The sequence below is a fragment of the Bombus impatiens genome, unplaced genomic scaffold, assembly GCF_000188095.3.
Source record: "Bombus impatiens unplaced genomic scaffold, BIMP_2.2 scf_2850, whole genome shotgun sequence".
Lineage (NCBI taxonomy): Eukaryota > Metazoa > Arthropoda > Insecta > Hymenoptera > Apidae > Bombus > Bombus impatiens.
Window position 1 is genome coordinate 25,693 of NT_179269.1, and position 13,378 is coordinate 39,070.

Consider the following 13,378-nt stretch of genomic DNA (forward strand, 5'->3'; position numbering starts at 1 on the left):
CTCCACCTCCACCACCGTAACCTCCGCCGCCTCCACCACCATAACCTCCGCCACCTCCACCACCATAACCTCCTCCTCCTCCTCCTCCGCCTCCACTAGATTTTGTTAGAAGAACGATTTCTTTGTACTGACCTGAAAATATTAAAGTAATATCGCATTTAATTCATATCGTAATAAAGTTGGCAATTTACAGCAATTCATGATAATGTTGGTAATTTGTGGCATTACCTCCTCCTCCTCCTCCGCCGCCGCCATTGCCTCCTCCTTTCATATACTTTTGCATCAGCATTGCCATGGATATCATTAGGGACATCCCAGCCATCATCATGCCCTTCATCGTCGCTACTCCTGATATTTAGAAATTTGATTAGGTATTTTAGAATGTCGTAAAGAAATAAAGGGCTACAATTTATGCGTTACCCATGAATTTCATTTTGAGCATCATAAGACCAGCCATCATCATTGTCTTACATTTGCCACCTTTGTCTTTGCCGCCTTTGCCTCCTCCTTTGCCTCGCCCTAAAGGAGAGCGTATGTTTTAACTCATTTAGAATCAATTAAGACAACACTTATAATAATGTTAGAAATACATCAATTATTTTTGAATTTTGTAAAATTGTAAAATCTTGTGTAGAAGAAACAGTGATGCAAAAATTATTAAACGAATCCTTAGTATTTCTTTCCATAGTTAATATAACATTTAATTGTCACTCGTACATCAAGTATTTTGATACAAACCCTCGGAAACAGGAGTTTCGTCAAACATAACATCTATCTGATTTTTTTCTCGGTTCCCATTCCACCTGGGTAGTGTAATTCTTAAAGCAAACGTATCGAAGAAGTCATTGATACTTCGTTCTATAGTGTCATTGCTATCATTCACGGATCTATGGTCGTTGATCACTCTGGTTTTCACTAGTTTAACATCTTGACCCATTAAATAAATCTCGTTTAAGTCCCTAATAGAGTCCAGGAATCGGCCGAGACGTTTCTTCGCGCAGATTAGCGAGAAATCGATGACACAGCGGCCTATGTCTGTCGTTGGGAACTCTGGGAAGTCATCGTCTTTCGCAGAATCGTTTTTCAGTGACGGTACCACTCGAATATCCACTCTAAAGCCGTTCCTTCGGAAATCGAGCACTTGTCGACCAGCGCTACTAAAAATTTTAATACAAATATCAAAATTGAATTAACCATCATTTTATTTAATAATTCAACGAAGATTTTATTTCTTCGACTATCGTAGTTATTTCTTTAATTATTTCACTCATCAGAGACTATTGCACGCAAGTTGAATTAACCATCATTTTATTTAATAATTCAACGAAAATTTCATTTCCTCCACCGTTGTAGCTAATTCTTTAATTATTCCACTTAGCAAAAGCTACATAACACTCAATAATGAAATGGGAGCAACGATTACAAAATGAATTTCACAGTACTATTGACGACCGCTGGTCCCGATAATCTTGTACGGATCCACGCTAACGTTGCCATCCGTGTGTGTTCCATTGTTTACTTGATTTCGAACTTGCTTTACGATCGAAAGCACTACAATCGCGACGAATATGGATCTGTGCACTACGTAAATAATCTTTGGCGTTGACATCGCTCGAAACCCGATGATCGATCTCGTACTTTACCGTCAGCAAAGACTGAGTTCCGTCAGATCGTAATCGCTTAAATACAATAGGATTTATGTCATTTGTCAGATTTTTTCAATGCCTTGTCACGATTGCCATTTACTAGGCCGCTAGGAAAATAACATAATAATACGTCTGCCTCGTAGTTTGGTCTTACCGCGGTTCCTAACCTGCGAAACAAGATCCCGCCTTTCGAGATTTCAGGGGCAACTCGATGACTTCCTGCGTGAAGAATAACGAGGGCTCAAGATCTAGTCTATAGAACTGAAATATTTTTTGTCGGCTATTCGAAAGTTGTTAGCGTCCGCTGAGTGATGGTTGAAAGAATCTAGAATGTTTAGAGGAAGTGGTATGTACGTTGCTGTTCAAAAGTCTTAGGATAATTTAATTCATTTTTTTATAAAAATGTAGTGTATTTGATGCAAATTATGAATTTTAAATTATATGTATTTTTTAGTAGTATCGTTAATTGATTAACTACTTTCTTTGTCGTATAAAGTATGTTGATTATAATTTTTAGTTCACTTTTTCTTTAATTTCGAAATAAATAATAATTAACTCGTGGATGTTTGCACATATTTGAGTTAAATCGGGATATCTGAAGAAAAGCAAAAGAAATGAAAGATCTCTATCCTTCGAAACGAGGTGACTCACTTGTGTATGTTAAAAAATTCCTTTCTATTCCTTCTCAATAAGGAACGTTCGAATCCGATTACATTTGTTGGCTGCACCTGAGAAATTATGACCGTGCGCACCTCGATGACCAGAGAATGTCTAGGTAGCCTAACGTACGCGCCTAGAAGCGGACGACCTTGTTTCGCATCAATTTAATTGAGTAACCATTCGTCTCGTAATTACGATGCGACACATATAATTTTCTTTGCAGCAGACCGAGCAAAGAGCTGTCTTTATTTTGCGCAAACTGCTACTTGATTCCAGCCACCTTTTCTTCCACTATAATCTATCATATAGTGAATCAAACAGAAAAAAGATTCGTCATAAATCTTCAGAAACCATAGTTGGTTCCTTTCGTAAAACGTAATGCGATCTTATAAGAACGACAGGGCCAGGGAGCTTCTTAAAAACGTGATTTATTAAAACTTTACACTGCGCATAAATACATATAAATAACAAGAAGGAGAAATCATGTACATGATACGAAAATGGTCCATGTGCAACGACGACCAGCTCGAGCCGTGTGACCGTGGGGAGTAGAGGTACGTGGGAGCATGCTTGGCAAATAAATACCTACGAATCTACGAATATAAATTGGTGATGGTGGTGATGGTGATGGTGGAGAGACGGGGCGATGAAATGAGACCAGGCGATGTGACTGAAGTGACGGACAGAGGCGCGAGCAACAAGAAAGCGAAACGAAGTTAAAGATGGGAGAGACGTGAAGGAGGAGTAGGAGAAATATAGTTGATGGCAGTGGAGAGCGTGATGAAGAGGTGGAGGTGGAGTAGGAGCTAGATACAGATTGAAAGGAACCGTGAAGTGTGAAAAGAGGATAAACGGAAACAAAGTGGACTCGGTGAGGTAGAGACGTGCTACTAGATCTCTCGCGTGCCACCAGCTGCTCCTCGCTGGCGGCTCCTCCGATCACGAGTTCGTTAATTTTGCCGGAATAGCGATCGACGATCCCGCGCGTTGCCATATTTCAGAACGGCCTGCTGGACGCTGTCGTGGATCGTGTCCAAGGATCTCCCGTATCCGGAATGTCCATAGCCGTGGCCGTGGTGCTCCTCGGAGCTGTGAGTATGAGAACTCGAGTATACGGGCTTACTGACAATCTCGTAGGTAGTCTTCTTTTCGCCACCACCGGCCAAAGATTTCAAACCAACGATGGCTGATAACATGAGGGCCATCAGGCCAGTCATCAGAGCTTTTCCGGCGAGTAGGGCGAGGGCACCGAAACCGATAGCGCCGAGGGTACCCTTCATCATCATCAGACCAGCAAATAAACCATTCATACCGCCCTTCTCCTTCTTACGTCCTATATGATGATCAATGAAATCGTTATCATGTGTTTTCATTCACGATAATCTCAATCTCTCTCTAAGAAGAGTAATTCCTTACCAGTTCCGACACTTTGTCCACCGCCAAGGCCAAGTTGAGCCAACGTTTCCTCGTTAAAATTCCTAGCAGCCTCGAAGGTCCTGGGGTCGAACAATTTGATGGATATCGAGTGGCTGTTCAGGTAGCTTCCGACCTTGTGAACCAGATACGCGTCCAGTCTCTTCTCCACGTCGTTAGGGAAATCCCTAGCCAGATTGGCGACAACTTCGGAAGCTGGCATACTGGCAGAACTATTTTCTTTGATCACCGACACTCCCGGTAGGATATTGATGTCTTCCTGTTCAGATAATCTATCCAGGAAGGACACCACGTCTAGTTTCAGGCAAGTGGCACTGTAGGACTTGCCACAATCCTTGCTCAGAGTAGAGGCTAGAGTCTCCGGAGATTCCTCAACCATTTGTTTCGAGGTACGTCTCTCGATCTCGCCGACAACGGAGCCGACGAGAAGAAGAGGAATCAGCAGCAGCAACAGGGCCTGCTGACGATAGACCGACGACTGACCGAATACCGCAAATCCCTTCATCGTGCTGCGCGAATTATGCGACGTTTCTGAACCCGGACGCGACAAACTCTGATCTTAAAGAGATCCTGCTGGAGAAGGTCCGGCGGTTGGGATAAACGGCGTAAAACGGACTTGTTGCACGTGGTTAGGATTCGATCTGCTGACTGAAGCTGACGGACGAGACGCGTACCGTGCACTGGACATACCCTCGGATAGTTGCAGTATATATAGAGCGAGTCACCGGGTAGTCCTTTTTCCTTTTTGCCTTTCGGCCGTTCCATACATTCTCCTAAGTCGAGAGCAACGCGCCGGCGACGGTGTGCTCTCTTCTTTCACGGTGGTCCAAGAGAGGAGGCGAGGGGCTCTCTCGCGTCCACCACCGCCGCTGCCTTGTTCGTACGCGGCGAGAGGGAGCGTCAAATAGAGCGGAGAATTCGAATCTCTGTCGAATTTGCGGAAAAAAAAAAGGATACCGGAGACGTTCTAATGAGAGCGAAGCCTCGTGATCTTAGACTTCCATTCAATTGTCGCCACGGAATCATCTCAGTGAATTCGCTCAGTGGTCATTGTGGATGCTGCTCGGCCAAACTTTCTTCGATATCGATTCCGTTTGCTCTAGAAATCGTTACACTCGCAATCTGGATTCAGAAAGTACTTGTATCGCGCTTCGTACGCTGATCACAGGGAATTATAGACAGCTGTTAAAAGATGGAGTGGATTCTTCCTGCATCGATAATTCCGTCACGTTTAATTATATTTATGAAGTAAATAAACATCTGTATCACTAGTTGTTAAAGTTTAATTCATAGTTTTACTGGGAAAAAGTAGCTCCTGTATCTATGGACATATATTTCAGCTCGTTTGATCGATTGGATATTGCTAGCAGTGATTTTTTTCGTACTCAAACGTACAGATCAATCGAATAAGCTAGGATCGCAGATCGTCTGTGGCCGATGGCGACAGTGACGACCCGACATGAACCACTTTCGATCTCGACGACGAAATCGAGGCGGTCGATGGTCGGACAAAATCGAGCCTCCATATCCGGCTATGCGAAGAGCATCTGAATATTTAAGAAAATTACAAAGGGAGAGGGAAATCACGGAGTATTATTTCCCTCGACTGAGCGAAACGAGACGGAGCAGGCCTACTTTAAATTAGCCCAGTTAACTCGCGGGAGATCGGATTTTCGCGCGCCACGCTCGAACGACAGCGCAACAGACGGATCTGACGGCGAGAAAGTGCGCGGTCAATTTTCACAGGATCCACGCGCGAGAGATGCATCCAACGTTTACTACGCTTTGGAAATCGCGTGGCCACTTACGCGTTCGAGGAACTTGCATGACTTTAGACTCCATATAGTCTGTTCGATTTTATCGAACTTTTGTGGGTCAATCGCGTGGCGATGGTTAGGAAAATTGGTTTCTTGAATGATTTCGAAGAAAAGGAATTGAAAATAACAAAGAAGATACAGTACACGAAGAATACAATAAAACAACATAATATTTATAATATTGCGCGTTAATTTTTTTATGCTTGATATAATCTTGATTATAATCCTGAATATAATCTTGATTGAGTAAAGGTATCTCTTCCAAGTAATTGATAATTGAAGGAAGCAGAAGTTTGGATAAATCGATTTCTATTTTGAAAATAAAGAAGAATCATCGCTCCGAGCTACTGAAAATAAATTCCGATAAAAGTCAGAGATACGTATTTGATCAAGTTTCACCAAACATTGAGAGCTTCTCATCGTCGCATTCGAACTAAAGTGTTACATTTACGCGGCCGCACGCGAACTCGAGAAAAATTCCAGGCTGCGCATTCCGTTGAAATTATTTATCGTCAATAGGGCATGCAGTTTCGAGCGTGGTGAATTCGCGGCGTGAACACCGCGTAAGGCGTTCATGGACGTTTCGTACGGCCGAAACGATGCGCTCGCATGCTCGGCCAGCAGGTGTGTCGGAAAGGAGAGGATTAGCCTTCTTTTCCAGGTATCTATTTCGCTACTTGTTACTTCCTTTTACCGCAACGCCTTCCTTTCGTTAATAATCGCGCGATCTCCGGTGAGCTACTCTTGTTTCGATCCGGCGCAGAGTCGGCCAGTCGCTCTGTCCTTTGCGACCGTAGTCTATCGAATCGTATAAGTTCCCACAACATATCATATTCTTTCAAATTTACAGTAAAACTCTATTTTAGACAGTTGGCTGAAAAGTGAAACTCCATTTTAAACAGTTGAGACGATTGGCGTGAAATTTGTTTAAGAGCTTGCAAAAGTTTAAACGTATAATATCGATATTGGTAGAGTTAATGGAAAATGTCGTGTTACAATGTTACGGTTTGCCGATTAGATTTGATACTTGATTTTCATCGATCGATCCTGGTCATGCCTTTCCAATCACCGGCAAGTACCGAACGTACGCGAACTGTGCCGCAAGTGAAACGTGAATGGGCGCTCCTCCTGTTTCCCATAACTGTTCCTGATATACTGTTACTATCCTTTTAATACATTTAATACGTAACTCGAACGAGTATATCGAACATCGGCCGAATTTCCTCGACGGTGTCGATCGCGCATTATTAAATCTTTCTGTCCTCGACAACCTTCTGTTGGAGAGTCACGCTGAACAAAAAGTTATAACAAATAGAAACGGCATTTCCTACTCTACTTTCCAGAATCCGCGAAAGCGAAAATTAAAACCATTTGACGATTTTACGATCGATTTGCAATTTTATAAGCGTCCTTAATTCTCTGGCCAAGTTTCTACAACCATCATCCGAATGATATAACAGAATTTGCCAGCTTTCGACCGCTTGAATTATCGAAATATCGTACGACAAATATGAAATAAGTTGGACGAATTAGTTGGAAAACTAATAAGTGGAAGGTTTTCAACTTCGTAATAATTAACATGGAAATCAGAGAAAACAACCGATTAAAACGATCGAGTTGTCCATTCAGTGGATAGTTGTTCGATTTTACTCCACTGTCCCTGTCAATGCCACAATTGGGACAGATCTTGTTTCCGATTTCTTCATACGATTCTGTTTTGTACGTGTTTAGTCGCTGGATTCGATTCAACGCGTTGTAAATTGGAAACGGTGAACGTAATTGCATAGCATTTGCCGATTGATCGCGCGCGGTTAGCCCATTTTCGTTTCGAAAATCGAGATGGACGTTGAGAAAGTCGCTATTAGTCCCTAATGCACATGGACCACGAGAATTCCCGTAAGATCCACTGGAGATCCTCGAAGGAAACGGCCCGATCGTTTCCCGGCCAGGATCGCCGGTGAACGGCGCGTTATTTGGAAAACCGTGTCGCTTGGAACGAAGAGCGACCGCGTGTCTGACCAGGACGGATCGCTTTATTGTTCCGTTCGGAATTGGGCAATTTGCGATTTGCGTAGTTCTTATGGATTTGGAACTTTCAATCCTCTGCATGCAGGAGGACGTGCTGATAGTACTTTTTGTAATATCGTTTTTGTTGATATTTTTTGTTTTTTTCTTCGTTCCAAGCTTTTACTTGAGATACGAAACTTTCATACAGACGTATTTGCAGTGTTGTAAATTTTCAAAACATACGGGAGCTCCGATTTGTCTGAAAGCATTCGATGTTCGACATTCGTACGTTGAAGAGCAATTCAGGCTTGAAAACTGTTTACAGTATGAAAAGCCTGCAATATTTTGGACATTTCTAATTCCAAAAGCTTGCAATTGATTAAATTTGCTTCACCAGAATAACATTCCAAAGTAGAATATGGATTGGGTGAAACTATCCTTTAATCCACCTTTATTTTATATTAATATGCTCTCATTGTGATTTACACAAATATCGTGTAGTTTCTTTAAACCGTACACCTTCTCAGGCTGTTCATGCGCACGTGCATTCGGTTAGTTTAATGTTCTCAAGTTTGTTGAACGCATTTGCGTTATCGAACCGTGGGTCAGACGGTACAAAAAAAGTCCGAGGTACATCGACAGCGACTGATGCCGGTTGCTGGTCGAGTGGCTGCGTAGACCTCATTAATTCGACACAGAGCACCCGTTATGCGCTCAAAATGCATCGTGCGCGATCATACTTTCGCATTTTTTCAGAGTCAATTTGTAAACGTCATGAGTTTCCCGTTCATATCTAGCCATTGTCCGAGCAATCGTTCTGGTATCTACATTTTAAATATTCAGCAATGAAAGCATTGAAAGATCAAGTTTACCGAAATCTCTTGAAAGTTACGAGGATTTAGCCTGAAACTATTTTTATGATAGTTCGTAGAATGATGCGAAGTGTGTTAATTGAAAGGACTTCGATATAGTATACTTTAAATCGTTTGCTCACTTTACTTATCAGAGAAAATCTTGCTTTTTTGAGAGATATATACATGACTAGTATGTTTCAAGTAAAACTTTTAACGAATTAAAAAATCACGGTTAATAAACTTTTTATCGACTTCGGAAATCAACAAAGAGCATTCAGAAATATTTCAATCAACTTCTGAACTCGACAAAGGAAGAGAAGCAAACTCACTCTTAAACCAAGACATTTGTAACAAAACCAATCTTCGATAAAAATGAAACAACAACTTCATTAAATTAACCTTTTCCTACTGAAGATAGAGAAAAGAAGATTTAAGAGAGAGGAGACTTTGTAAAATACTCCAAGTATGTATTCTTATCGATTTCCCGAAATACTTCCAAAGAACTTTAAAATGCCCGGTGGTAATCAAATTTATCAACAAAACCGTAACCCAGCATTCGACTCATTAACTTCTTTTCGCCTCGAGTTCTCCATTCTCTTGACAGTGCTGTCCTCTCGATCGGCTTGTATATACCCAAGGTTTCTGCCCTCTCCACGCAACCTAATCACAACTGATACCGTTACTCGCCGTCTCTCCACTCTGAATGGGGGGAGGCAATGATCGCTCGACGAAGAGGGGAGAACGCAAAGTGGGAGTCCACGTGGAGGTAATGACCCAGTGCCCTTGATCCTGAGAATTCACCCAGGGGGAAGCAGAAATGGCCAATCACCGGCTCGGCCACTTTTCCCACCTTTCCTGTCACAGTGACCCCGATTCCTTCCTGTTCCTACTCCCCTACCTCTTCCTTTCTCCCCACCTGTCGTTCTCTCTCCACCGAGCGCGTCGCACGACTCCTATTTGGGTCGTTAGCCTTCCCCGTCTCCGTGATAACCTGCTTTACCTCGGCGGTTATAGATTTCCAATTATTTATTTAATTATTTTAGCTGTCAATGGCTGTCCGCTCCAGCGGAGAGAGGAAAGTGCACCGATGTGTTCGATGGTTGGATGGAAAATTCGAGGAATGAGAATAACGAAAAACACGAAAATTAGGAAGGGTGGAAATTAAAAGAAAGCGCAAGATCGTAGAAACGAAAGGACGCGATGTCTTTATTCAACACAATGGGAGTAATAGAGAGGAGATAATAAATAAAATGAAGGGATGAGAAGATGAATCTTAACTTGAAGACCGAATTTAAGGGATGTCTTGGTAGGGATACTGCTCAGGCCCGAATTCCGGGGCCCACCCTCTGTACGGTTGATTCACTTCTTCCTGTGACCTGTGCCAATGTTCGTGGTGAACTTCAGGTTTTACTATTCCGTACGAGACCCTGGTGGGATAGGAGGGTGGTGGTGGTGTTAGTAGAGCCTTGAGAGCGACCGCCCCGGAAAGAAGAAGGGACAGTAGACCTGCACCGAGTCCCTTGATGCCTATCAGACCGATCAGAGTGATGGCAATAGGAAGGACGATCATGGCTTTGAGTTTGAGAGCCAGTAGTAACGGCAACACGATCTTCTTCAGCTTGGTTCGGGCTGGAACGAAAGCGAAACGATGCAAAATCTAAAATCCACGTAATCATCGTACATTACTTTTATCGTAGATACTCCGTAGATCTTAGAAATTTGTTAACAAATACAAAAATAATAAGAAGAAATTGAACAAAAAAGAACAAAAGTGTTCATTAATGCGTGTCGACGAATTTGATGGATCCGATGAATCGTCAAGTGAAATTCATCAAGCTGATCAGACTGCGAATCTGGAAGGGGTATCTAGAAGCCTCTAATGGCCATTTATCGGCTATCTACTTTCTTCGACATGTGGCACTCTCGTTCAAGGTCCTCCTTCGTCGTGTTCTTCAGGCAGTTGTCCCAGAAACCCGGAATCCCATCGATGGCCCACTTTATCTCAATCCCTGCCACAGTAACGTTTTCGCGGATGCAGAGGAAGTGGGACGCGTCTTCGTGGCTTTCTATGCTCGACGCACTGCTACTTTCCTCCCTCCATTCTTCATCGCGTCCCAAGCGTTTATTCCTTGCGTGGGGAACGCAGGATACATCCCGACGACTCAGTTCGGGGAGAAGAAAAAATTTGTGAAAACTTCGAGGCGCGTAAAAGAGGCCGAGAAAAAGAGCAGCAGGCAGAGGCGTTGGTTCGTCGACGAAGCCAATCGGAAACATCGCCATCTGAAGTCCCACTTTACGACCAATCGTTCCTCGTCTTCGTGGCTTACTTCCATCGTATTGGAGAGAGTTTAGAAAGGCGAGGTACTATAAGTTCGTGGCCGTGGTCCAGTCGATTCACAGCAGCGATTCGACGCGACGAAGATCCACTTGTCTTGACGTTGAAGTATAAAAGTGTCTCCTGGAATTTAGTTCCTCCTCGAGATCACTTCGGGAAATCATGAATATTTCCCCTTTCTTTCAGTGTTTTACGCTTTGGTAGTCGAGAGAGTGAGTCTCGAATGCCGAAGATGTTAATGTAGGCTAAAGGAGAGATCGAAGGAATACTTGTAATAGAAAGTTTCTTCGATCTTTCTTCGTGATAGATTCTTACTTCTGTTGTCTGTTTTTGATTGGTTCTTTTTCGAGCAAAAGCTTCGTACCTCTTGCACGATTTAAGTGAATTTTCGTTTTCTTCTTGGGACATAATCTCCCTTTCTCTGTAGATTTCGCGATGATTAAAAGAGATTGAAAAAAAGCTGTAGAATTTAGAGCATCGTAAACAATCACGTAGTACATGTGTCCAAGCTCGATCTACGATCGAAATCTTTAAAATTACAATCAAGATCAAGAGTTATATAATTAGAATTTTGCCTAGCAAGTAATCAAATACTAATAACCTTCATATCAATACTGAAAAAGTTTCATACAATCAAAATTATACTTAAACCTCACCGTTTCGAAGCAAAATGACGTTTGGAAACATTAAATTTCTTCAACCAACTTAAAAGTCTTTTAACATATTTTCTAAAAAATTAATTTTACCTTCAGAAGCTCCTGTAGTCAGACCTCTAAGGCCAATCTCCATGTCCTTCTGTCCCATAGCTCTGCCAAACATGTCGGCAGAAGATCCATCGCTTGGTAGATGTACATGAATTTTCCTGTTCCTCAAGAACTGTTCGATCTTGCTCACTAGAGGGTCCTGACTAGCTCTTGCAGCCTCTTCATCTTCCATAATGTCTACCTTCTCCAAAGTGATCATATCACCGTAGATCTTGATGGTGTCCCTTTTATTCAGTTCGTCCATCGTCTTGGTTAGGCTGATCTCCACGCTTCTGGCGTCTTCAGCCGCGACGATGGCGATCGAAAACAACGCCAATATCGCGATCAATGATTTCATCATGATGATCGATTGAACTGGACGGACACGAGGATTTTGACTGTTTGTCTCGAGGTCAATTTTTCTTTTATACTTCGACTCGTGATCGATGGTGGGATCGGTTTGAACCATTTGGCAAGCGACGTGCAAGGGCTGTGGTGTCAAGAATTTTAATTTCGGCGTCTCACTGGCTAGCCACTGCACAACGCGTACATTTTCGTGACGTATCGTCTAACGATAGAAATTAATTTTCCTTTTCAGCGAGATCACTTTCGAGCGATCTATCAACTTCGTCTATGATCTGTGTTTAAATTAGACTTTAATCAACTGAAAGTAAAAATCGATGGAATACTAATTTTATTACTTCCACGAGTGATATAAGTTTGACAGTTATTGTACTGAAGCCAATTTTATTAAACTTTAATGACCACTTTTTGCGTTCGAATTAAATTTTAATCGACTGATAAAGGAATCGATGAATTACAGATTTTACTACTTGTTGGAGTGGTAAAAATTCAACAACAGTACTGTTCATTTTTAAAGTGCGAGAAATATAAACGTGAAACACAGGTTTGTAGAAACCTTGAGGATAAATAGCTGTTAACTAGAATGGACTGTCTTTAGAGTGATTGAAACCTGGAAAAAGTTGAAGGTTTGTCAAAGGTGCGACTGATTTGTTTTGGAGGAAAGTAGGAAGTTTTCTTTCAAGCATTTCATTTACCAAAGAGAAAAGTTGGAAATTACAAGCGTGATTTATTCGAGAAGTGGGACCAATCCGTGGAACTGTTGTTCCTCGTTCAAACTGTAAAACTCTCTCTAAATTCTGTCCACGAAGCGGTAAGGGACAGAAAACAGTATCGTACTTCAGCGTACAATGGAACGTCTCGTTTCTGGAGTTGGAAGAATAAAAGGGAGGCGCCGAAACGAGCGTTCCTTTGTCGAGTTGACACAATGGCGTGTTTCCACGACCAGAATCCGTTCTTTCAATCGTGGCTTCGACAATGACAGAGCCACTCCCGCGTGTTTCTCGCGGTACATCATATTCACGTGACAGTTGGTAATAAGTTCTTCGGTGAAAATTAGATTTCCGTGTCTGTTCGCGCGTGTGACACGGAACGGCATGCAGAACCGACTGTCGTGTCCCGAATCTGTTTTCGGTCGGAAGTGGGAGAAGGAGAGAGAAAGAAGGAGAGAAAGGAATGGAAGGATAAGCGAAGAAAGGGGAAAGAGAAGGCGCGAAAATAGGGTACAACCGCGGTGGGAGTGCAAACGAAATGGTATGTCCGATCGGAATCGCATATGAGCCAGACCGATTGTCGGCTCGATCGACGATCATGTCGATATTTCGCGCGCAGGGCAAACACTAATCACGTACATACCGTTTTCTTTGCACATGCATAAATAATCTCTTTAAATTAGAAATCGTCTTTCCTTTCGATCTAACACTCGATCCCAGCTGGTTAAAGAGATGAAAACTGATAAACGAACCTCTCAGAAGACAAAATGACCAACACCACCTTCGTATGTGTCACAATTTGATTGTTC

At 42.5% G+C, this 13,378-nt stretch overlaps 3 protein-coding genes across 3 annotated transcripts; all 3 read right to left on the reverse strand.

Moving 5' to 3' along the window:
- Nucleotides 1–89: 89 nt before the first annotated feature.
- Nucleotides 90–1,609, reverse strand: LOC100744001. Its single transcript, XM_033324459.1, has 4 exons — nt 1,443–1,609; nt 739–1,157; nt 421–519; nt 90–348 (listed from the first exon to the last, which is right to left on the reverse strand). The coding sequence occupies exons 1-4, from the start codon at nt 1,607–1,609 to the stop codon at nt 188–190; spliced, it is 846 nt and encodes a 281-aa protein (XP_033180350.1). The 3' UTR covers nt 90–187.
- Nucleotides 1,610–2,714: 1,105 nt separating this feature from the next.
- On the reverse strand, nt 2,715–5,203 carry LOC105681896. Its single transcript, XM_012393381.3, has 2 exons — nt 3,723–5,203; nt 2,715–3,639 (listed from the first exon to the last, which is right to left on the reverse strand). Exons 1-2 carry the CDS (start codon nt 4,243–4,245, stop codon nt 3,257–3,259), a joined length of 906 nt encoding a protein of 301 aa, XP_012248804.2. The 5' UTR covers nt 4,246–5,203; the 3' UTR covers nt 2,715–3,256.
- A 3,430-nt stretch (nt 5,204–8,633) lies between these two features.
- Nucleotides 8,634–13,222, reverse strand: LOC100744115. The gene is made up of 2 exons (XM_024372063.2): nt 11,500–13,222; nt 8,634–10,047 (listed from the first exon to the last, which is right to left on the reverse strand). Exons 1-2 carry the CDS (start codon nt 11,963–11,965, stop codon nt 9,710–9,712), a joined length of 804 nt encoding a protein of 267 aa, XP_024227831.2. The 5' UTR covers nt 11,966–13,222; the 3' UTR covers nt 8,634–9,709.
- Nucleotides 13,223–13,378: the final 156 nt, after the last annotated feature.